Consider the following 25,824-nt stretch of genomic DNA (forward strand, 5'->3'; position numbering starts at 1 on the left):
CGAGGAAAGTTTACTGTAAATTATCTCAGTGCACTTTCATCAACAAACGAAGCTTGTATAAATTCTCTCAGTTGATATTCAACTAACATTTATTTCTACGTATTGAATCAAATGCATTCTGGTTTCGGAAGATTGAATTGCTACGAAATACAATTGCTGTTTAAAGGAGGACCTGTTTTGGGGTTTCTTGATTTTTGTTACTCATATTGAGTAGTCAAAATTTCGATTTGGAAAATGGCCAGTCATTTACTCACTCTTTGTGTGTTGATCATAGTTTGGTGTTTAGTTACGCCTGTTATTTGTTACAATTCATCGAAGATTCCTCTCTATATTGGTGGAAATATGCAGCTGACAGGAGGATGGGATGGTTCTGGATGTGTGGTATCAGCTGAACTAGCACTGGAACAGATCAACAACCGATCAGATATTCTACCAGATTACGAGCTTAAGATGGTTTGGAGTGATTCACAGGTATGTTCATACGTTACTCACATGATTTCATTTCATACCAATGCTTGACTCACCGCCCTAAGCGTAATATAGCAGACAGGAAATTAATTTATGTATTAACGAAATATAATTATTCAGTGTAAATGGACGACTTATTTTAATGACAGTAATTGTAAAATAATTTTGTAAAGATGTTAAGTGGGCGGCAAATATGAAAGGATCGATCAGTCCTGGATCAAAAATTATTTGTAAAGAGATTTAGAAAGCAAATTTAGGATGTTACCCCTTGTACCATGCGTATATCAGGTCGCAGGTTGGGGGAGGGGATGATGGAGCCATTAGGGTAAGCAGATCATTATCGAGAATCCTCTTATAAAGTACTATGATGTAATTTCTTGAAAAGTCAGGGGGACAAGTCATAAGTTTGCAGAGAAGAAAAATATTTCGTCCCAGCACCAAAATTAGCATAAATTACAAGGCATTTTTAAGCCATGACACCTACAAAAGTCAAAATGACCTTTTTTTAGCGGTGTTTCACAAAACGCATTAATTAATTAACAAGTGCTCAAACATAGAAATTATATTTATTTCTTATATCATAACAAAAATGAATAGAAACAAACTTTAATGTGAACTTTACGTTAGAAATCGTTACTGTATGTTAAGCCGAGTGAAACCATCCCTCCCACACCTTGTACAAAGTGTGGTGGTGAAACTAGATCAGAACTCTAATTAAGAAATAATTACGCCAGAGATAAAAAAGAAAGTTATATTTAATCATTGAAATCAAACGAAAATGAATATACATTTAGTGTGAAATGAACACAATATAAAACAGAAAGTTTTTAAGGTTTATTCTGTTGAAAATGCTTTATCATTAGGAATAATTTTAACCTCCACTATTACAAACAATTTTGATGATTCATTTTCAATAATGCAAAGTTTGTTTGACCGCCTTTTACCGTGTCTATTGACATGTTGTTAAGTGCTATAATTTCTTTTCAACTTTGTTTGATAGATAGCACAGTTTAACTTAACTCCGTAAGGTATTCAGGTTGTACTGTTATGCACAATTTGTATAATAAGCTGAGTAGGCATGTAGAAGTTGTACATAGGGATTGCAGAATAGCCTACTTGTGTAAAAGTAAAAGCTAGTAAGACAACATATTATCTGGGCTAGCTTGTTCTCTTTGTACTCGGTACAAAGTAGACACAACGAGGAAGCCACAGCTTTGTAAAGAGAGAGAAGGGGTTGATATGGAGCTTAGTTGGAGAGTGCTTAGTTGGAGAGTGCTGTGAGAGTAACCTGGAGATATATGGTCTGCAGTCTCTTTCGGTTGAAGAGGATTGTAGAATAGTTCTGTCTGTATGAGATTGTGCGGGAGTATTGCCACGCTGATTGATATCGGAAATATAATGTGGAAGAACTAGACAACTTTTATGATGTTTAATGTTCGGATCTAACACCTTTGGTGCTGCTTAAACCTAGGCAACGTGAAGATATAAACATCTTTTGTTAAGGGGAATCGCCCAACATCCGTATTTTAAGGTGTATGCCTGCCTGTGCGTTACTCGGCGCCAATAAATATCTAACAAGTTCATCACTTTTGTCCCATTCATGTCACGCAATGATACGTGAAGTGACATATTTTCATGACTTTCATTACCGAATGGCATCAATAGGTTTCTTACTTAAATTTAATTTTCTCATGGTTAATTCTGCAACTACAGAAGACAGCGTTTGAACCATGCTATATATCGTTTGCTGTCATCATGGGTTTGTCAGTATGTTGCCGTGAAAATTATCATTCTAGTGACGGGCCGTCGAATCTTTCAAAAGTACCTTGTGCTCTATGATTACAATGCATCTGGACCTCTTTGTATCACGGCAGCTTTTCTCTAACACTGTATTGACAATTGACACGCAGTTTCCACTAAACATGTCTTTTTATTTTCACTCGGGAGTAGTAAAATGGACTCCTTGTTTTTTATATGTCGTCAAAATTTTAATAAATCTGTCAATAAGTTTTATCAGTTGATGTTTTTTCTTTGAACCTTCTGACAACATCACTTACAGTAAGTGCATATTTAATCGACTTTTACCTGCTTCTTCATTATCCTGTGGTAAAAATACTAGATCAGCTTGATGGATGCAATTATTAATTGCATCGAAGCTATTTACACTAATTTTTCGTGGAATACATGTGGAGGGTGTTTTTATTAATTTGCCTGATTCAATATCATGAACTACCTTCGTCGGAGTTAAATTCTTTTTATCCAAGAATACCATTATTTCAGCTGTCCATTTCTCGTTTGATAAAGTGTATTGTTCTAATGCTAAATGTTATGGCTTCTTTCGGCTGCTGCAAAAGTGCTATAATTCATCATAAGAATGCATAAATCATTATACAATTTATTATCATGATATTAGCAACGCAAAATAGTTAAATTTTAATTCTGATAGTATTATGGTGTACAAAAGAGGAATAGAATTTCGATATTGCGATCTAGGATATGTTGCTTGAACATCACAGTAATCTTTCAGATTTCTTGAACGGCTATTGAGGAGAACAAGAAGAAAACTCATAATTTGCAAGAAACACTGACCATTGTTGTAGATTATCTGATTTTTATTATGAATATTAAAATATATGATTTATTCGCTGTAGTGAATACTCGATTGATATAGTAGTTTAATGGAAACACATATTTTCTTGAAATTCCCAGGTTTCATGACATAACATATATATATGTGTTCTTTACTTGATAAAATAAATGAATAACATTTCTATATATTTTGTTAGAGTATATTTCGTGTGCCAACCTTGATTGGGATGGATTGGGGGGGGGGGGTCGAACAGGTACCTTGCTTGCAATGGTTGCGAGTAATTTGGTAATTTGGCTCGTTGGTGGTCAAATGGAGACTTGGGTCCTGCATTTGAAGAAACTACTGCATGTTAATTTATAAGATGGTGTTTCGTAAATGGTCTACTGCCTCGTCTGCTGCTCCATTAAAATCCTTTGTATTGAGATTGTGTCTTGTTTTAAGATATATTTCAGTCTATTGTATTCTTGTACATCTTCTTTCCTAACAGTGCAATCCAAGTAGAGCCGCTCGGATTCTCTTTCGTCACATCTACAGTGAACCTCAAAAGATCCTTATACTGAGTCCACCTTGCTCACCCGGTGCTCAGTTGGTTGCATCGACTTCGAGATATTGGAATTTAATCAATGTAATTATACATATTTGACCTGTTTCTACTGACAGTACGTTTAGATTTTTATCTCTATGTTAGGTTTGAGCCAGTGGCGGCGGAACCGGGGGGGCTTGGGGGGGCTCAGCCCCCCACTAAAAAAGTTGAGGGGGCAAATGCATGATAAGCCCCCCCAATATTTACCAAGGCTCCGAAACGTGCATCTGCCCATTTTTCAATGCATACTTGCCGATCTGTCCGATGCACACGTATACTCTATAGGTGTAATAATTTTAGTAATTGCTGGGGGACCCTCGGCCCGTCCCCTGGCTATAGACCACATTGTCACCCCAACCGCGTCTTCACGAGGTTGGGAAGCAGTGAAAAGTGGAAGCAGTGAGTGTGAGTACCGGTAAGCGTACCACAACTTCGTCTTAGGCCAATGACTTGCCTCATTTCAGCCAGTTCTCCAACATCCCCTTACTTAGTGGCGGAGCGTCCATATATACAGTCAGGGGGCGGAAGCCCCCCCCCCCCTGACGGACTCAAATGGACTGCTGGCGCCCTTTTCAGCTTTTCACTACTTTTTACTTATTCGCGATTTTTGACTATTTTATTGCGCTCTCATATACCTATTGACATTTGTCATATTCTGTTGGTTTAATTTTCCGACAAAATGGCGACGACACCTATTTATTCTCCGTTTATCTGCAAATTAGCAAGGCCCCGGAAAGGGTCATTTCCTGCAGTCTAGGGAGTATCTTTAATCAAAAAATTTCTGTACGCTCCGCGCCAACCTGTGGTGGCGCTCCGCTTAGATAGTGTCGAAAGCGCCCCTACAGACCATTCTTGCCCTCCCTGACCAATACTCTAGCTCCGCCACTGCCCTTACTACCCTCAAAAACATCTTTGCGAGTACACTACGAGTAATAGCTACTCTCTTAAAAAACCATCGAATATACAAATTACAATGTTTTTACAGACTTTTACGTGCAATCTGAGAAAGTGCAGGCTTGAGACCCATATTTTAGGGCTGGGTATTCGCAGCATAAAACACTCGGAAAGTGCCGTTTCCGGCCATCTGGGGGTTTGAAAAAACCCAAAATTTTCTTGTACGCTCCGCGCCAACCGATGCTGGCGCTCCGCTTAGGTAGTCTCCACACATTAGCCCCCCCAATAATTTTCCCGTTCCGCCGCGCCTGGTTTGAGCTTCTCCAAGTACAAAAATAACGTCGTTTATTTTTAAAGTATGATCTTTCACTAAAGAATTGCAAACTAGTTCCAATTATTCTAGTGTTAATTTAGATCAATTAGACATTACTTTGGACTTTTGGAAAATTCAACTTTTGTCGCTTTTTAACAAAGCAGTGCTGCCAGTGCTCAAACCAAACCCTTTTCAAACATCGAGTCAGTAGACTACTTTCCTCAACTTGACTCATTTCGTTTACACAGAAGTTCCTGTATGCAATTATCAATTTGAATAGACGCATTGTTTGCTCATCGTCTTCTATTAAATGTCTTATCAGCTTCACCTGATTTCAATTTTGAAAAAAAGGAGGTTAGTTTCAATCCTGGTTTATATTTTCTAAATACACAGGTCTTTATCGTACTGTTATATATAAGATACCGGTACGGTACGTCTCCATTCCGAAATCTCCAAATTTCCATCATAAAGGGTTTACATAAATATTGCTACATGTATATTGCAGTTCTTTAAAGAGTGGAAGAGGCGGCGAAGGTGTGGGCTATTGAATTCCTCATTTGTTTTGGGAATTTCCGAATTTCCACAATCCATATGAAGGTTTCATTTCAGTTATTGTAGTTCTCCAGGTGAATATAGACTTGTCAATTCAACAAGGTTTTTTTCACACTTCAATGCATTTATATAATATTTTAATTTGTTCGTTCTTTATATAGATATGTATGTATATATAAATATATATATATATATATATATATATTGAAAATTTTCCTTCTATTTACGTTTTCATTTATCTATATTCATTTGCCTTTGTCGTTTACCTCCATTCCATTAACATAAAGTCTGTTCAATGAATCTCTTTCGAGATTCGGCTTTAGGAATTACAATGATTTTCGAGTTGGTTAGCATCATGTTTGATCTCTAGAGTAAGGCAAAATATGTCACCAAAAACAGAACTAGTATTGTTCCAATGTTGGACATTATTTTATTCATACACTACTTGTCAGTACTCTTTGAATTAATTTGACATTATTTTCGCCCAATTTTCGGCGACTTGAAATCCTTTGGCACTGGGCTGTCAAGCCTTAGTTGTCTTGGATACGTACATTAGTTCTGCGAAACTTATTTGTGTGTGTGATGCACACTTTAACTATGTCTACCTCCATGCCGAATGCACAGTGTGCAACTGCATGCAGGCAAACCTATTGTGTTGTTTTCTTTGCCTATCATCAGTGCATGCATTTGATTGTAGAGACAAGAAGAAGCTGTGCACATCCTCCTTGTATAATATGCTGGACAATGCATCTCAACTCTATCCGAATTTTTTCTACATCTGTAACTCTTGTAATTAGACAAAGAGGCTAGTGTCAACTCCCCTGATCAATCGAGAATGTGTGATATAGAAAAGAAAGTCGATCGCCTGGAGCTCAACCTGAAAGAAATTAAGAATCTCATTTAATCTAATGGCCAATCTCAGCAATCAGCTGAACAAGCCAAAGGATCTTTTCATGATAGTGTTCCGATTGTCCCTATCATCGGTAAGTGTTGGTCAAATGAGGAGAAAATGATCGAAATAAGGAAGGCTCGTGTGAGTAAATCTGCACTGGTTATTCCAAAATCTCATATTGACACCACCACACTTGAGAAAGCTATTGTTGATCGCATTGTCCAAATTAGCAAATCTTTCAAAAACAAATCTGGCGAAACCATTATTGTGTTTGACTCAGCTTCATCACGTGACAAACTGTCTAATGTCATCGTTAACAACCTGCCCACAATTGGAACTATTAAATAGCTGGTACCATGCTGCCAAACTATTGCAGTTGTCGTTTTTTCTGCTTCCTTTGCTGATGACCCTTTGCCTGTTCTAGTTCAACAAAATCGTTGGTTGGCAGAATATTTGAAATCACTACTCTTGGAGATCATATAACTAATCTTGTTTCAAAGCCGTTGAGAAATAATGAAACCATTTTTCAAGCCATATTTAATGTGTCCCAATCACTTCGTGACTTCATGAAGAAACATGGTGATCGTATCATCTTGGGCAGGAACTCCTGCAAAATTAATGATAGATTCTATGTCAAGCGATGTAGCATCTGTCAATTGTTTGGGCATTACCATAAAGAATGTTCTAACAAAAGCATGAAACCAGACTGTGCAAGATCTCCGTTGATGAAAAAGATAAACAATTTTGCATTAATTGCAAACGTGCCAACTCTGGACCTTTCGCAAATCACATGGCGTCATCTATGACTTGTCCTCAGTACGTCGATGCGCGGAACAAAGTAAAAAGATTGATTGCTCGTTTAAACTAGACATTATTTTCCAGGACGGCAATACTAAGACTTGTCGGCAGTCACAAATGAAATTTATATTCGAGACTGTTAATGTTCGATCAGCTCGAAATAAAACTTCCTTAATTGTTGATCACATTGTTCATTCTGGCACTGATGTTGTTTAACCGAAACTTGGCTTAAGTCAAGTGATACTGTTTCCGAAGCTGCCTTAGCGCCTGAGGGTTATTATTACCTTGGAGTGCCTCGACCGCAGGATAGAATTGGTGGTGGGAATGGTTTGGTTTTCGGGCTCAATTAAGATCAAATTATTTCAATGTGATGATAAGTTGGTTTTTGAATATTCTGAATGGCTGTTCGCTATTAATAATCTCAGAGTTCGCTTAATAATTATCTCCCGTCCTCCATATTCCGAAGCTCAACTTTTTTTCCGAGAATTCATTTATCACCTTGAAAACTGTGTGCTTTGTCCAGAAAAGTTCTAGTATTATATTCTATAATATTTAATATGTCTGAGTATATATATATATATATATATATATATATATGTGTGTGCGCGCGTGTCTGTGTGTGTGTGTGTGTGTATTAAGATATTTCTGCTTAATGCCGACCTCTCCAGGCCAGTTAACATTGCTGTTAACTATTTTTACTTTCAGAACCTGAATGTTTATTGATAATTCTTTCCTATTTACCACTGTCCATAATTATTGTGTAATCATGCATTCAGATTGTCTACGGAGCGCTTAGTCACGATTTGGCAAATCGTGTCAAGTACCCTAACGTTTACCGTGTTAATCCGATCGCTACAAACTTATTCAACGAAGTCTATTTCTGGTTGATGAAAACGTATGGCTGGCGGAAGATAGGCTATTTGTCAGATAATGCTAACTCAAAGGTAGGCTGCAAGAAAAAGTGTGTCAATATATTTTGTACATTAAATATTAGTTTATTTTAGTGACCATCCATCGCCTTGAGTTTTAATAACAGTTGGTTATTATAGTAAGAAATGCTTAAAAGCTCAACCATAACTAGCAATATTTCCACGTATCTAATAACGAAGTATCACCAATGTTTCGTAGTAATTTATTGTTTGTATAATTTTCTCAGATATAAACGAATTAATTTTTGTTCGTCAGGATTGATTTATGAATCTTGTAATGTCATTTTGTAGGCTCAGAATTTATTCATCGAGCAGGTTAAGTCCCTTAACGCAACTCTAATTCCAGAGCAAATTAATGATGTAGCGAAAAACCAAGTTGAGAATCTCATGGTAAGTATAAGGATCTAATTTTATTTTTCCTTTCTAGTTATTCTTATTTTATTTTTTGCTTTAAATTGAAATTATCACGATTACCATGGATCATAGGGTTAGGTCTATATTACTTACGTTACCAATAATTAATGTTGTCGGTATTGCAGAAGGAGCTATGTTAATTTTCGTTTACAATATTAATCGCATTTGCTAAATTATGACTGATAATATTTGCGAATGACATATTTGTTCAGTAATTTTCTTGTCTGATAAATTTGAAATATTTGAAGCAAATAAATGTAATATAATTATTTTTAAAATTACCTTAAACTTTGATTTGATATGTTATTGCTAACATTCTTTCCTACATTCTTCTCGATATTTATTCCATAACCATCAATTAAATAGCTATAAACTCATTAAAACATGATATTTTTAAACTTAGTATTAATACTACTTTTTGCATTATGATCTGTTATATTTCATGTCATTTTCTCTATGTGTATTATATTTCTTGTTATGTTATTTCGTATGTTTCAAATTCAATAATATTTTGAATTCTTGTAGAGTCAAGATGTTCGAATATTTTTTTCAATCGTGTATGAAGCTCAGACAAGGTTAATTTTTTGTGAGGTGAGTTTCAGTATTAATTGACAAATCATTTTTAAAACCTCCCTATAGCTTAGCCTGTGTTCCTTCGTTTCTTACTTTCATTCATTTGGAGCTATACTATAGGTTCCATTTGAATTATATTTCGTATCAAATATTACTTTTGACTCACGTAGATCATGTCCAACCACCTGTCACGTTATATCACATAAGCCGTTACCAAAAATATAAAAGCAAGTGATATCTTTAAAGACCTATAACTACACTATTATTTCATGTAATGACTTTTGTAATTACAGTGTCACTTTGGGGAGGGGGAGGGGGTATTTTGTTCTGTTAAACAAATGTTTTTTGTTTTGTTTTTTTGCATGTAAACTTCTGTTATTTTAACAGACGTTTTATGCTAAGAAAGTGGGTTACCCAAAAAAAAGAAGTATTTTTCCCTTCATTGAAAATATACAGGAAAATCCTGTAAAATATTGCAGAATATGTCAGTTTTTTATTTTTACATGTAACATTCTGTGATGTCATGTAGTTTAAAGAATAAGTTTGTTTGCAATGTCATGCTAACTTGGAAGTTGAAGAAACAAGGTTCAAAGGAATGGTATACGACAACCTCCATCGTCAAGGAACTTGACCGTATGGTTAAGAAAAGAATAAAATCCAACCCACTAAAGTATCGTGTTAAATAACCGTCAAAATAAAGTAATTTCACAGACGAAGACCCATACAATACAAGGATAAAACTGTATAGGGTTTATAACATTTAAGACTGTATACTTCACCTAAAAGATACAGTTAAATAACAGTCACCATATAGTTATTTTACAGGGGAAAAAAAGACATATTGCAAGTAAAAAGACTGTATAAATAATGTCTCCAGACTGTTTACTTTACATAGAATTTAGTGTACAATACGGTCGTCATAGTAAATTTACAAACAAAGACTTTTATAATTCAAGTAAAAACTGTATTAAGAACATTTTTAGACTGTATAGTTTACCTAGATTATCTACTGCTTGAATTTACAGACATATCCTGGAAACTCTGCTGCCAGAAAGTTTTATTTTTTAACAGACATTTTTAACAATTGTGTACTTATTGAAAATTATGTTGTATTAAGTTGTATAGTCTAATCCAGTGATATTTTTATTCCATGGCGTGTAAATCCCCGGGTTAACCATACCCGTATGTTTCCAAGTGTCATTGAAATATCCCATACCAATTAGTTGGTTTGGAAGAGAATGCATGAAAGTATTCGTATCGTGTTTAACTTGAAATTACAGCAATATACATTTGAAGTTTTCATTGTTAAATCATTTCTTAGTTAAGTTGTAATTGTATATCGTTGGAACGTTACGTCGTTCACGTCACGCTGTCTTTGTGTCCAGTACATTGTCATATTTTACCAATCTACAGACTTACAAGGCCGGATTTTATGGTCCGCATATAGTTTGGGTGATACCATTTTGGTATAAGCCAAACTGGTGGTTGATCGAAGATGTGAACTGTACTGTAGAGGAAATAGAAGAGGTACTTTTCTCAACCACCGTTCTTGGAGTGGACGTACCCCTCATCAGTCCACTGGAGAAACCGACTATTTCCGGACTCGTAAGCTTTCAGTTAGCCACGAATTGTATCATTGATAACACATCGGCAAATTTGAGTTCCCTTTTTTTTTGATGACGACGACGACGACGACGACGACGACGACGACGACGACGACGACGACGACGACGACGATGATGCAGAGAATAGTGATTTGCCGCAAGAAGGTCTTCTAAGAAAAGAGAGTCTCTGTAAATATTGGGCTGCAAATGATCGATACGATCAGTTCCCGAACACGTTCGAACTTTATCGAATCTGTCTATAAATCCCTCATGTCTCTTTTAACTAGTTTTCGCTCTGGCCTTATAAAGCAGCCACATCCCACCATTCAAACACAAATATACACCAAACAGATAAATGAGTTCGACTCTCGTGAAGCTTAGTAAATCCACGAGAAACGATCAATTTCTTTCCTTAAATGATATCACTGACTTGTCATTGTCATCATATCTTCCATGTCGACTGAATTTGATATTCACTGAATATGACTTAATATTACGAAAGGAGAATAAAGTTACATAATCATAAATGAAACATGAAAATAAAACAGCAAGGATGCAACCCTGCAATTTTAATATTGAAACGATATCAGGTTTTTAATAGAATTTTATAAAGTTTTATAAGGTGTTTAACAATTAAAAATTGTTTGCAAGATGCCAACGTGCATGTCAGTTTTCTGCAAGCGGTAAAACATTGCTGATATGTATGATACATTGACCTTTTATATCTATATATTTACCAAAGTATTCTCTGATTTTGGTTGTACATTGGTCTGCAGCTGGCCTAGTAATTAAATCTTCACACGGTTGTTTGTATTCACCTCACGTTAAGGCTTATAAGCTTCTCTAAAAGCTAGGAATATCTTGCTCAGTGTAGGAGTTAGGATTTTATGATGGCGTATCAGAGGCTATTGTTTTGTCAACGTGTGACTGCTATGTGTGATAGCAAAGTGGTGAACATTTAAGATTTTCTATGGAATGTAAACAGTTTTGTAACTGAAACTAATGCCAGTATACAAGCAGAAAAGATATAAAAGCTATGTTGAGGCCAGTAATAAAACTTAAAACATTCCAGAAAAAATGAAAACATCACTACCAGGTACTTAAACAATTGGATAAACAATTGTTTGATTGATTCATCAGGTGATTCAGTGGCTTTGTGGCTGAATGAATGCATTAATTACTTATTTACATTCTGGCATTTTATTTTGCATCATGTTGTCAGCATATTAACTTGAAGTATGTCACTATATTTTTGATCGTTTATTTTCATTCGATTTAAAGACTCCAATCGGATTTGTAGAAGAGACGAAACATCGGTTAACTTGGCCTAAGTACCAAGCTTATACTTTCAATAGTTATACAGCTTACACTTATGACGCAATATGGACTATTGGTTTATTACTAAACCGCTCAGCAGGAATACTCCAAGAATCTAGTAGTCCTAAACATCTTGAAGATTTTACCTACACAGATGTCGACTTGTACCAACTCTTCCTGGATGGATTATCAACGACAGATTTCTTTGGTGCTTCTGTAAGTCACATGTAGCTTTTAAGAGGGTTTTTAAAGTTTATTAAACTGTAGGTTCCGTTTCTAGTTTCCCTCATTTATCATTTAGGATATACAACAATCGTCAAAATAAAATTTACTGACCAGAGATTTGCAGAACGATAAAATTGTAATCACATGAGTTTATTCATTACTTTGAAATTTCTCTAAAACATAAAGAGCTTATGTCCCATTAATTCTGTAGGGACACGTGAAATTCGCAAAAGGAGAAAGACTTGGTGGTTCTGAACTATTTCAACTACAAGGTACGTATACATACATCAGTGCAGTCAGTGGTCTTGGATTCTCAATATACATTTGACCACTAAACGATCACACAATTTAGTAACCATGAACGAAGTTACATCGAACGTTGGGTTTTGAGGCCTGTTGGCAATATTGGGACAGGTTGGACATGTTTCCTACGCTCTGACCAAGTGAATCGCTCAAAATCCTCAAAGCAGAAAGGTTGGCAAAGGTTGAAAACTTCAATACTCCTAGAGTAATGATGCCCTTCTATATATGTCCCCACTACAGCACCCCGACAAGAGCACCTACAGCTTCTATAGTACCGATGACCCTTTTAAGATGCCCCTCCTGTGCCAATTATTATTTTCCATTTTAGTTCGATGTCCTCCTGACTGGTTTCTACATACTCGTTATTGTTTTCTGTTGTCTAACAACCAAACGGCTGATTGGAGTCAAGCTGTCACGTCCTGTACCATAGCGGGCGCAAACCTTGCGGATTTGTCAACGGACGGGGAGATTTCGTTCTTATCAAGAAAATGGATAACAAACTGGTACGGTAATACTAGCTTAATATTGAAGCAATGTAAAGCACACCTGGTTCTAAATATGAAGTTATTAATGATTTAAGCAATACATTTCTGAATAAATTAACATGTTAGCAGCGAACATTCTGTACACACTCTCATAATGTATATGTTAGATTATAGGTCATGATTATAAAACTTACAAGAGAAAAATAAGCCGTCAACAGACTACTCAACTACTACAAAAAGCCTGAGTATGGTAAAGATATATAAGTAACAGGGAATAGCGTTTCGATCCAACCCGGATCTTCTTCAACTAGTATCGATCCTACTAGGGTGCAAACATCAGCCCCGTTAACTTTTATATAATTATCAAACTTGGAATAGCATCAATAATAATTTATTCTTGAATTGCAGGCGTGGTGGTCGCCAGACATTGAATCAAACAAAATCAAACATCGATGCAGGCACATCAGTCTGGATAAGGGACGAATCACGTGACTGTGCCTACGTTGATTTTGGCGCAGAAAATAAAGTATTCGCTGGGGATTGTAGTGAAGAAAGGGCATTTATTTGCAAGGCTAAAGCAGGTTTGGAAATTCACTAAGAATCTTACAAAATTGTATCCCATGTGTGTCATGTAACTGAAGCTATTATTAGGATATGGATCACCCACGACTGTTTTATTGTTTGAGCTCATGCTACTCCTGGCAAATGTGAATTTTTACTCATCGGGTATGGTTACTTTACCGAGAAATATAAATGTACAAATTAAGCAGATGAAGATTTTCAAAAACTCATTTCGACTCATTAACATAGAAGTGTACGCTTCACAGCTGTTCAAACCGGCTAGATCCATCCATGCCGGGATATGCGAACACAGACATACACCATTAAATCGCGTGGTAATGATATTGCAGTTCATTTTATGACAAAAAGGGGCCATTAAACGCCAGTGAATAGCTTAAATTATCTATATAAGCACCATGTAGATAAAATCACCCGATGATCTTCAGAAAATAGGTTCGATCTTAGCTCCAATGTTCTTTATAACTATTTCTATTGTGTAAAGTAAGATGGCTTGACGTTTCGATCCTAGCAGGATCTTCTTCAGAGTCTAAATGACAAGTGACATTTGTCATTTAGCCTCTGAAGAAGATCCTGCTAGGATCCTGCTAGGACCAAAACGTCAGGCCAACTTACTTTACACATTTTCTTACACAGGCTCTCTAGTGGATAAGTAGTTTGCTAACAGTTTTATTTTTATGTTAGTTTTATTTTATTTTAACTATTTCTATTGTTACAGCTATTGTTGGTGTTTCACTTGCAGTTTACACCTCAGCTACAGATGAAATGCTTTGGAAGACTCCCATCGTATGGGCCGGTAGGATGAATCATTTCTACTGCTCACTGGTTTCCTGAAAACAACGGTTTTAATTAATAAAATGGTCCATGCGCCTCCATTTGCTGCAAATATGCTTTCACATATTATACAAAGCATGACTCTTGATTATTTTGAATGTATGATCAACCATTTAAGTTAGCCTACCTTCTTTCATATGTTTATGTCTCTCTTGATATATGATTATCTAGAATCTAGTCTTTATTACAAACCGCTGGTTATACATGACCATATTGTAATAACGCCTTAGGTTTATGCTTAACTGGATGGACTATTTTCTCCATAACTCACTTTTGTTAATTCCTTTTTTGATCATTAGTTTTTGCCTTTGCTTTTTTTTCATCTTTTTACTTTAATCAGGTGGCGAGGTTCCTCTGGATTCCCCGATTACTATCCCTATAACGACTGATAGAATAGAGAGACTGATACCAGCATATTTACATATTTTGGTGACGTCATTTTCATCAGTTGGAACAGTGATTATTCTTATAACCACCTTGCTCATCATTCGTTATATCAGAAGAGGGTTTGTTCTCAATTTGTCATTTTGTTTTATGCTTTCTTGAATAAATAATCAATAGTGTTGTTTGTGTATGATCAATGCACTTATGTTCAACTGATCACTAACAACAAATCAAATTCATTTCACTTATGTCAGTAAGAAAATAGCAATTTTACAAAAAGGTGAATCATAAATTGAAATTAGCTTTTAATCATAAAGACTTTCAGTATTATATATTTCCAGTGTTTGCACTGTTTTGACACTCACAGATCACGTCTCGGCCTGGATGCTGTCTTCGATTACGTCACACTATTCGGTGGTTTCCTAATGTTTGTCTCAGTGTCGTGTACCAAATCTGATCTGCTGCCCTCTCTATCAGACCAACATCATCTCCTCGTTTGCAAGGTTATAAGAATTACCATGGTCGCATCACCCATTAAATAAACCTTTATGACTGAGCAAGAAACAACATATCAAGTTATGGCTGAATCTTATTCATAACTGTTTTTTCCGTTGAAATATCAACCAAAAATAAAAGAACTATTAGTAGTATTTATCAGTCTTAAATATTAAGCTTTTAAATTAAGATAAGTAAGTGCCAGCTTATCGAATTTCCAAGAAGATTTTTTTTCAAGGACAAACTTTCTTACTATCTATTTATATATATCGTATGAAAGTCAGCAAATATAAGACAGGAAAATGTATACAAATGTCTATGCATGATTACTAATGATAATTTTATACCACAAAAGCTGAGTAACCTACTAAGAAGCGAACAAGTGGGTCACATGTAAAGCAGGACTGCTCCCTGATTAATAGGTGTAATAATATTTTCATTTTGATAACGCGTTTTTCTTTACTTCGTTTATTTTCACTCTTGATGCATAGATTCACGGTGCCTTTACTTCCCTGGGATTTACAATAGCTGTGTCTACGCTGGTTGCCAGGATATGGCTGGTTTATGATTCCTTTACATCACATGGTCACGTGGTAGGTGATACACGGTCCAGTCACCATTGTAACACCAATATATATAAATATATATATATATATATGCATACATACATACATGTAGCTGAGAAGCAAAGGTGCTTCGTAGTTAGTTAGATTATCATTCCATAAAGCTATCATTCAGACTTAAACATTCTTTTCTGTTTTATCTTTCTCAGAACAATAGCGTTTTAAAATTTGGTGGCATTATTGCAGCTTTCTTAACATTTGATGTGATCTGTCTAATTCTGCAAAGCGTTCTTTACCCTGTTAACCTCAAATCTGTGTCCTCGGGAAGCGCGGTGAGCTTTATTTTACACAAATTTATTTAATAAATGCATAAATGAAGATCAATCCATACTAACTAATACAAACACAAATCAAATGAAATAGGTGAGCATCTTGAAAATGTTAGCAACAAGCAATTGATTGTCACAGAATATAAGTGACTAGAAAACATAAATGATGATTGGTAGTAACTATTCTCTTTCGAAAGGACTAGTGATACTTGACTTAACGCAACATCGTCATTATTATACATTGTAACAGTCTCAATCAAAGTGGAACGGGGTTGAGATGGGATCAAATTGCTTGTAACCAGTCCCTATTTTGCGGAACTTTTGAAATAGTATTCCGTTTATTTACTTATTCCTGTCAGGTGGATCCAGAGGATTCCAATCATTTCATTGAATACTACTTCAGTGAATGTTCCTCGGGAGATGGAGTCATCCCTCTCCTCCTCTCGTTTGCTGATAAAGCTGTCATGCTTCTCACCGGGTCATTTCTATCTTATGAAATAACACAAGTAATGTATCTTCCCTACTTTTGCATGGACATACATACACACACATACACGCACACACACACATATATATATATATATATATAAATATATCTTCAGACAACTCTAACAATATATAATCGAGTTGTCTGAAGATCGCTCAACGCGTGAAACTCTGAGTAACAACTACTAGTGTTCCACTAGTCTCAACTAGTCTCAACATATATTTCGCTCTGTCCACCGGACATAGAGCACTCTGCGCCAAGATATACGCCAACCAACCAACCAACTTTATATATATATATATATATATATATATATATATATATATATATATATATATATATATATATATAGGAATAACGGAAAAACTGTTAAACAACTATGCTGCATTTAGAGAAAGGCTGGATCTCGAGTGAGATACAATAATTGAATTAGGTAAGTGATTGGAAGTAAAACAGCCAATGTTTGGTTTTTGCAGAGCTTTCGAGCAAAACTAGCTCTTCTTCAGTGCATGATCACCGAAAGTGACAAGGAGTAGCAGGAATTGAAACTGTTTTATAGAGAAGATGTCGGCATGGTTGTAAAGGCAAAGCGACTTACTGATTTCTGCTGAATAGAGCAGAAGTATTAGAAATTCGGATTATTTTAATCCGCGTCGGATTATTTTAATCCGATTCCGTCGTAATTGTAAAGGAATTGTTTTGGTTTATCTGGGACGGCAAATCGTTTCTGATGTTTAAACCGAATGGTGCCGTGGTCTTTAGGTTTAGTTCCCAGAAATTTTCTTTCGCTTTCCTAGATTTATCTGTCCAAGAATCGTTCTGGTCAATGGCAATAACACGCAAATTCTCAATTGAATGATTTTGGAGATTGAAGTGATTTGCAACAGGTTGGTAGATCTTTTTTGTTTTGATCGCCGATCTATGTTGTGTCATTCTCATTCTAAGAGTGTTTTTTGACTCTCCAATGTATTGTAAGTTACAAATATTGCAGTAGATGAGGTAAATGACATTTTTGGATAGGCAGTTAATTTTGTGCCGAATTTGGAACGTGCGTTTGGTTTGGTTGCTCTGAAAGGCCCCGGTCGAATCGACAAGTAAGCACGTTTTGCAATTTTGTGTACAGGGCGATGATCCTGTAGTTTCTGTTTTGTTTTCCCCTAATGGGGTGTCATCCCGAAAGGATGCCCGAACTAAGATATCCCGTAGGTTGCTGGGTCTTTTAAAAGCGATGACAGGTAATTCTGGGAATACTGATTTCAGGCGTTCGGTGCCTTGAAGTAGGTGAAAATTCTTCTGAATGATATTAGCCAGTGGTGGGAGACCAGGGTGGAATTCAGTAACCAATGGTACCCTTTTGGAACTGGTTTGACGAGTTTTGTACGTCAATGTTTCGGTACGGGGTTTGCTTTTAGCCTTTTTGATGGCATTTTCAATAGTACCCCGAAAATACTGTCTGTTTAGGAGGTGTTGTGACAGTTCTTTAGTGCGTGAATCAAAATCGACTTCAGAGGAGCAAATGCGTCGAATGCGCAACGCTTGACTGTACGGAATATTTCTGGTACAGTGACGTGGATGGCAACTGCTTGGTAAGAGGTAGTTGTGCTTGTTCGTGGGTTTATTGAACAAGTCTGTTTTGAGTGAACCATTTTGTAGGGTCACGGTGGTGTCCAGAAAGTGAACGCCATGTCCAGAAAAATCAGCAGTGAATTTGATAGTGTGATGAAACGAGTTTATATATATATATATATATATATATATATATATATATATATATATATATATATATATATGCAATGGAGGGAAACGACAAAGGCAAATGAATATATATATTTATATAGCGGAAGGCCCGTGGTTCGAATCCCGGTGGAGGCTGAGAGTTTTTTCACTGTTCTTGATTTTCCAACTCATTACGATTTTCATTTATATATATATATATATATATATGCTTATATATTTACTTGTCTAATACTTATTTATACAGCATGTTGTTAATCGAGTTTCACACCTGCAGTTTGCGGCGATCATCAGACAACTGGACGTAAGCGGCTGTGTATGTGACCTTATTTCTTCCTAGGCACGGCACATGAAAGTGTTTTTGTTAAATGATTTGCATATAACACCTTCAGAATACGTTCTCTTGATAATATCAATTCGTGTGCTTTCCTTTTATATTTTTTATCGTCTTTAGGCTAACTTGACTCCGGTGGGAGAGAGTAAGCAGGTCGCCATCTGTATCTATAACATCATCTTATTTGGTGTCTGTGGTCTCATCTTGACGTTCCTCCTCAAGAACACACCCACTGCGACCTATATATTTACATCCTCCCTGATTATCTGCTGCACTACCGTCACTATCTTGGTCTTATACTTACCCAAGGTGAAATAAGTATGATGAACTACTAAGCTCCTTAATTTTAAATTCAAGATAATTCTAATTTATGCAAAGTTGTCAAACGTAATGGGTTTGGCCGTGATAAGCTTCACTTTGAAGAAAAATTATCATAAATGCGATTACCAACTTAAGACCTTTGATATCTTTATATTAACGCATTTCTGACGCATTATTACGCTGGTTGGTTTAACGATGGTTGTCTGAACTAAATATTCCTGTTTCTTCATCCTAAGTCAAGCCAATGTCAGTTGCTAAAGAATCGTCTTTTAACCATTCATTATACGTGTTTACGTGTTAAGTTAACTAGGTAGATAAAATTTCTCATTTCAGATCATCTATTGGAGCAAAAATCGAGAAATAGACGAAACTCATGAATTAAGAAAAAGTCAATGTACGTCATCAACAGCTGAAGTTTCATCGGTAAGCTGTCTAAATCACGTCATTCTTACCTATACAGCCTAGCATTGTCACAGGAGGCTGGTGAATTATTCACAATAATCAAATATATCGCTGTAGTTAAAAATTAATACTAATAATACTTGATATTACACACAAAGTAGAATGTTGATTGTTTGGAAACTTTTTTTAACTGTATTGAGCATTTAGTTTCAAATAAATAGTTGAACCCTATTTCTTATTTCCTATTTCCAATGTAAAAATTCTAATCTCCTTAAAGAAGGAATAGGCCTACTGTGACTACGAATAATCAACACAATTCAATGAGAATTGACTGTCATTTGATGAGGCGATTTCTTGTGATGCTTATTGGTCTATTGAATGGTTACATCGCAAATAACATCTAACTTGAATGATGTCGAGCTTGTGTAAGCTGTAGGTGTCGTACAACAAATCAATTGCTCCATTGACTAACACACTCAATTCGTCACATTCCAGGGCCGCTAGATCAAAGATAGAATGTATCAACTGACATGTCCTACTCCTCCGTATCATAGCTGATGGGTTGAGCATAATATGTCACATACATGTTTACCCACCAAGACCGTTTAGATTTTGAGCTAGAAGAGGTCAAAATGTAGCACAGTACTCCTCAACCCATCTGCCACCTCTGCCCGCAGATTACACTTGTTTCAGCCAGGAATGTCTAAACCACCTTCATTCTTCTTCCATCCTACCAGTCTTCAGACTATCAGCAGTCTATTTAATACTCTTGAACATCTAAGCATAAAGAAAAATGATAATAACTGAAAACATGCCTAAACAGTCACCTAAACAGGACCATTTAGGACTAGTCTCCGTTTTTTTAGGTAGCTGTACACACATGTTTGTATTACATTCAGACCGAGGACCCCATTGTATTTCCCATTGTTCAAATCCACGTACCCTAACCTTAACAATACCCCATACAATAGAATTCTTCCGAGGAAGTGGAATTCTTTTGTTCAAGTCCTCGGTCAGAATACAAAACAAACGCACTACTCTCAATGTGGCACGGTACCTTTATCTTCACCTTTATCTTCACGAAGCACTTCATTTAAACAATTTTTAATTTTCGGCTTGACTTATTTTCTAATAGTTCAAACAGTTCAAGTTTACTCTTATGGTTTATATTACTCACCATATAAATAAACTTTGTAATTTAGATCTACCAATATTTTGATTTTTTGTCAAGAACTAATGATAATTTAATCGTAAGAAACTTTCTCTATTTTGGTGTCACTTGTTTAGGCCTCTGTATCAACTCATGAGAATCTGCGAGGCAAGGTACCAAAGGAGTTATTGGAAGAAAATATCCGACTGAAAAAGCAGTACGAGGAGGTAAAATATATCATCATATACCGTTATGTTTTATACTTCCTCTAAACGTTCGAACAAATCATTTGATATCGTGCAACCGGTACACAACGTACTTTATTGAAATGTTTTTTTTTTTTTTTTTCATTTCTGTCAGGTTGTGGTGTCTTCATATTTTGTGACAATATGACTATGAGAACTGCATCTTTAGATGTAATAATAACAGAGGTGTTTTCACCTTTTGTAGGTATTATCAGCTAGAGTAAGGTAGTAACGTTATAAATAGTATGGTAACTGTATGCATGCAGGATCGGGAATATTCAATGAGAAGGCTGTTGACTTCTGATTTCATGTTGACAAAATGTGAAGTGATTTGATTTAAATGAATCTGTCGTGTAAATACACTGGGTCCAGTAGGCGTGGAAGCCAACAATAGTATAAGCCACGGCAAAGTTTGGTTCTTGTCATTCATTGTTAGATTCATTAACCTCTTGTTCTACTCTGACTTTAATGCTACCTTTATGTATATATATATATAGATATATTTAAATATAGTTTACTACAATACTACATATATCTGTATACACATATACGTAGGTAATGTTTATATCTAGCGTTCTTTAATTAAACAACCGTATGACTGCAGATGTTCGCCATTTTATTCCTCATTCACGCCATGACAAATTAAACTTTACAATCAAGGAAACTGATCATATTTGCGCCTTTCTTTTCAGTTGAAACAAAAGGTCCGGAAGAGGACAGGCGTATCATCTGCTGGAGACTTGAATTAGATGCTTATCAATGATTAACAATCATAAGAAACGAAACATTCATAACTGCAGAACAAATGTCCCAGTATATCCTGACTCATTGCTAACTGTTTTTAATAGTTATGTGTTATTTGTTCTGTGCATTCTAAATGATATCTTCTATGTGTTCTTGGAAAGATGAATAATTGCATTTTGTACTACTATAAGTTAATCTTCGATTCACCTACACGAGTCCTCGTATGCCCATGCCATCGATAGTGTTGGTACGTATTTTCGTATATGCCCAAGGTAATATGGCTCATTCCATTTCATTAGAACATATTTTGTAAAGACTTGTGGACTGCTTTGATTCTTGCAGAACTCAACGACCCTTGGTAAAAATGATTGTAAACAGCTTACCTCAATTTCTTTAACTCTAAAAGAAGGATGATTTAAATTGTTATTTGCCTCACTATCGTTCGGATTGAAATAATGGTCAAGCAAGACCATTCTATCTTATATGTCACTAAGTTTATCTATATCTCTCTTTTAATTCGGAGAAAGAGAAATAAGAACTGGAATTAAAACACCCTCAAAGTAATAATCGATTTTTTGTCTGTTTGTTAGAGAGTGAGATCTCAGTTATATACTCTGTATCAGTAATGCATCAGCCAGCATGCATGTAAGGTAAGGAAGTTTGAGTACTAACTTCATATAGAGCTGATGAATCAGGACTTGTTAGCAAAGAATGGCTACTCAGTTCAACATAGTACACACTTAGATGTTCTAGGAGGAGTACCCGACTAAATATGTTTCATTCATGTACCAAGACTGCATGTCGTTGTAAAATGAGTACTCATGTGTATTTGTTCATAATTGTGCCTGCAGGAAAGGATGATTAGAAGTTAGTTATTAATTATGCATATTTCCTCAATGTACCATTTTGTAAAGACGTGTGGACAGCTTTGATTCTGCAGAGCTCAACGACCCTGGGTAAAAATGATTGTAAACAGCTTACCTCAGTTTCTTTAACTCTAAAATAAGGATCATTTAATTGTTATTTGCATCATTACCGTTCGGATTTAAATAATGTTCAATCAGGAAAGGTTGATTAGAAGTTAGTGATTAATTATGCATAGTTTCTTAATGTACCACATACTGACGAACATACTGACTGGCTGACGAACATAGAGCACTTGAATGTAAGTTTCTTTGGTGTAAAAGAACAAGTTGATTAGGAGTGAGGTCTCAATTGTATTGCCTGTATGTTGTAACAGGATTGATTGACGAGAAGTGATTATTCATGTATATATAATTCATGATGAATTGGGACTGGTTGACAAGGAATACATAATCGTTTATCTGTTATATGATATGTTTAATTTAAATTACATAGTAGTAATATATTCGTTCATTAAAGTGTCTGTGATATTTTCTGATCATTTCCATATGTGTAAAAGTAAGTTGGCCTGACGTTTCGATCCTAGCAGGATCTTCTTGAAGGCCTGCTAGGATCAAAACGTCAGGCCAACTTACTTTTACACATTCTCTTACACAGGCTCTCTAGTGAATAAGCATTTTGCTAACAGTTTTATTTTATTTTCATTTCCATATATAAGGAATCACATATATCTGAAACTTAGTAAACGCTTGTTGCACATTGATATTTCTAGCAAAGTGAAAGGAAAGTTGAATAAAATCGAAAGCTGTATGACTGTAATGATGTTTAAATTTCATTTCAATTAAAGCATTGTACTGAATTGAATAAATGTTATAATGCTTATAACTTAACCTATTTCTTACATTTAAATGTAAGGCGTTTGTGGTTTTTCAGACATCTAGTTTTCTAAATATCCCTTAACATCTCTCGTGAAGGAGCTTTGAAGATATAGTTACACTCATTACTTAATAGCATTTTTAATTGAAATTCGATTTCATGATAGATGTATATCTCACGTATGGTAATTGCTATGGGATGAATATTTTAGTTAGGTTATAGTTTATATTACTGATACAGTCATTAATTTATCATCACTCACGCATCACGGAAGTGTACTGCAACGTTTCTTATGCAGCCAATTTAAACGTTAGGCATCCTATTTAAAGTGTTTGTTGGTACAATTATAAATGTCATTATTAAAAATATAACCGGTACCAAATCTCTCAATTAGTTAAATTAAACACAATAAATAGGACAAGAGCATCATCATTTAGAAACAGTCCATATAATAGATCAAAACAGTTATATGTTCACGAATTAGTCCGGTAATGAACAGACTTTCTTTCTCCTAGCACACAAACTTATCCTTACGCTGTTAGGTCTATGTTATCATTACGTTATATGACTTATCAAGTCCCTTACTACAAAATCACATGTACAACAACGTGATGGCACCCATGAACATACTTTAATTTACGAGCTTGGTCTTAATAGCTAGCAACCAATCAACGAAGCCACATTGCTCTTAGTATGCGAATTACGTCATCACTTATTTGTTTGAATTTGAGTGTAGTTGTTTGTCTATTGCCAGTGAATAACCGTGTGCAAACTGTATCCTTATTTTCTCACACTGTGGCTGGATACCATTTAATTCCACTTCCATTCCGTCCCCTCCCCCTGCCACTCCCACCTGTCCTACCTCTGTGAAAGCGAAAAAATATGGTAGCTGCAATACAACCCCACCCCAACTGTGTACTTTAAGTATATACCAATGGGACCCATGTCCCGTTTGCAATACAACCCCACCTCCAGTTGTGTACGAAGTATATACCAATGGGACCCATGCCCTTTTGAAAGACAACCCCCCCCCCTCTAGCTGTGTAATCTAAATATATGCAAATGGGACCCATGTCCCTTTTGCAATACAACCCCCCCCCCAACCTCTAGCTGTGTAATCTAAATCTATGCCAATGGGACCCATGTCCCTTTTGCAATACAACCCCCAGCTCTGTTATCCAATTTATGCCAATGGAACCCATGCATGTCCATTTTGCTATACAACCCCCCCCCCCCCCAGCTGTGTAATCTAAATCTTAGCTGAATGTGTGACCTCAATCCATGCCAATGGGACCCATGTCCCTTTTTTAATAAACCCCCCCCCCCTAATTGTGTAATCCAAAGATATGCCAATGGGACCCATGTCCCTTTTGCAATACAACCCCCCACCCCCCCCCATCAGCTGTGTATCTAATTCTATGCCAATAGGACCAATGTCCCTTATGCCATGTATGCTCTCTTCCTCCGATACTTGTTATTACCGATTCCATAAACACCGACACATTCGCTGCAGACACTGCAGACACCAGAGACACCAGAGACTATTTATATCTTGATTTTATAGAAGGGGTGATTTGGAGGATAAAATTAAATATGAAGGGCTATTCTCGTTTGGGGTAAATAGTTTGGGCCCAGCTAGGCTAATTTTCTATGAGTTTGTTTTGTGAACAGTGTATTACTCTGAAGTTTCTCAGATATTAATCTCAACGTCTTATTTTGTAAACAAAATTCAAATATGTTAACAGAGATCCAATGATCATCGCAGTCACCATCATGAAGTTGTTAAGCTGTAAAAGTCCTAATAGTCCCTGTGCCAGCCACGTTACTGGCAATGGATAAGTGTACTCACTCAACTCTATAATAACCTGAAAATATGCAATGCATTCCCTCTGAAATTAGAACTGAAATATTACCAAGTCACCAAATCGCCTGTTATTCCCACTCCTATGATCACACAACGATAAATTCAAGGATGAAAGGCGCGGTCGAAATATATAACACTTACGGGGAATTGAAAACGTTCCACATATCAATTTCTTGTTCCTTTATATTAGGGAAAATGTTTTAGCCAAATATTCGTTATTGAAATTCTTCAGAATTGCCAACTCATATTCTTCTCTAATCTTGCACTATATGGTGTTTTTTTTTTTTTTAATGCAATACATTAGAATGTTTGCTTTGGTGGTAATTTAACCAGAGTGGAAATGGTAACAAGTCTTTGAAAGATTGTTAACCTCCAAATACAATTTTGAAAATAGGTTAGTTAACTATACAGACTACATCACACAGAATATGAACGATATAAATTGCCATGACAATGGCACGGCTCTTTCCGGTTTACTTTATTAGAGTCATCCATTAAATTTTCAATGCTTTCAACTTTCATATCTTGCGATCATAATGCATTATAATATGGCTTTAACTACGTTACGCTGTTATGAGAGATATTGTCAGACATATGCGACCGATTACTTGTGCAAAATTGTCGGTAAATATCTGCGCATGCGTGTTACTTTGTGATAAATTTGAGTAATGATACCCGA

General features: G+C 35.9%; 1 protein-coding gene across 1 annotated transcript; it reads left to right on the forward strand.

The window, feature by feature from the left end:
- LOC139972074 (gamma-aminobutyric acid type B receptor subunit 1-like) lies at positions 1 to 23,246 on the forward strand. The gene is made up of 20 exons (XM_071978975.1): positions 1 to 471; positions 3,546 to 3,683; positions 7,867 to 8,034; positions 8,311 to 8,409; positions 8,959 to 9,024; positions 10,420 to 10,611; positions 11,892 to 12,143; positions 12,364 to 12,424; positions 12,784 to 12,958; positions 13,349 to 13,521; positions 14,238 to 14,315; positions 14,694 to 14,859; positions 15,105 to 15,240; positions 15,724 to 15,825; positions 16,005 to 16,127; positions 16,484 to 16,630; positions 18,800 to 18,988; positions 19,334 to 19,423; positions 20,690 to 20,779; positions 21,490 to 23,246. Exons 1-20 carry the CDS (start codon positions 235 to 237, stop codon positions 21,544 to 21,546), a joined length of 2,739 nt encoding a protein of 912 aa, XP_071835076.1. The 5' UTR covers positions 1 to 234; the 3' UTR covers positions 21,547 to 23,246.
- Positions 23,247 to 25,824: the final 2,578 nt, after the last annotated feature.

Source organism: Apostichopus japonicus, chromosome 8 (genome assembly GCF_037975245.1).
Source record: "Apostichopus japonicus isolate 1M-3 chromosome 8, ASM3797524v1, whole genome shotgun sequence".
NCBI classification, from domain to species: domain Eukaryota; kingdom Metazoa; phylum Echinodermata; class Holothuroidea; order Aspidochirotida; family Stichopodidae; genus Apostichopus; species Apostichopus japonicus.

Coding starts and splice junctions, on each gene's coding strand:
- LOC139972074 (XM_071978975.1), top strand. CDS start 235: ATGGCCAGTCATTTACTCACTCTTTGTGTGTTGATCATAGTTTGGTGT. Junction 8,410..8,958: donor ACCAAGTTGAGAATCTCATG/GTAAGTATAAGG, acceptor GAATTCTTGTAG/AGTCAAGATGTTCGAATATT. Junction 18,989..19,333: donor TGGTCTTATACTTACCCAAG/GTGAAATAAGTA, acceptor TTCTCATTTCAG/ATCATCTATTGGAGCAAAAA.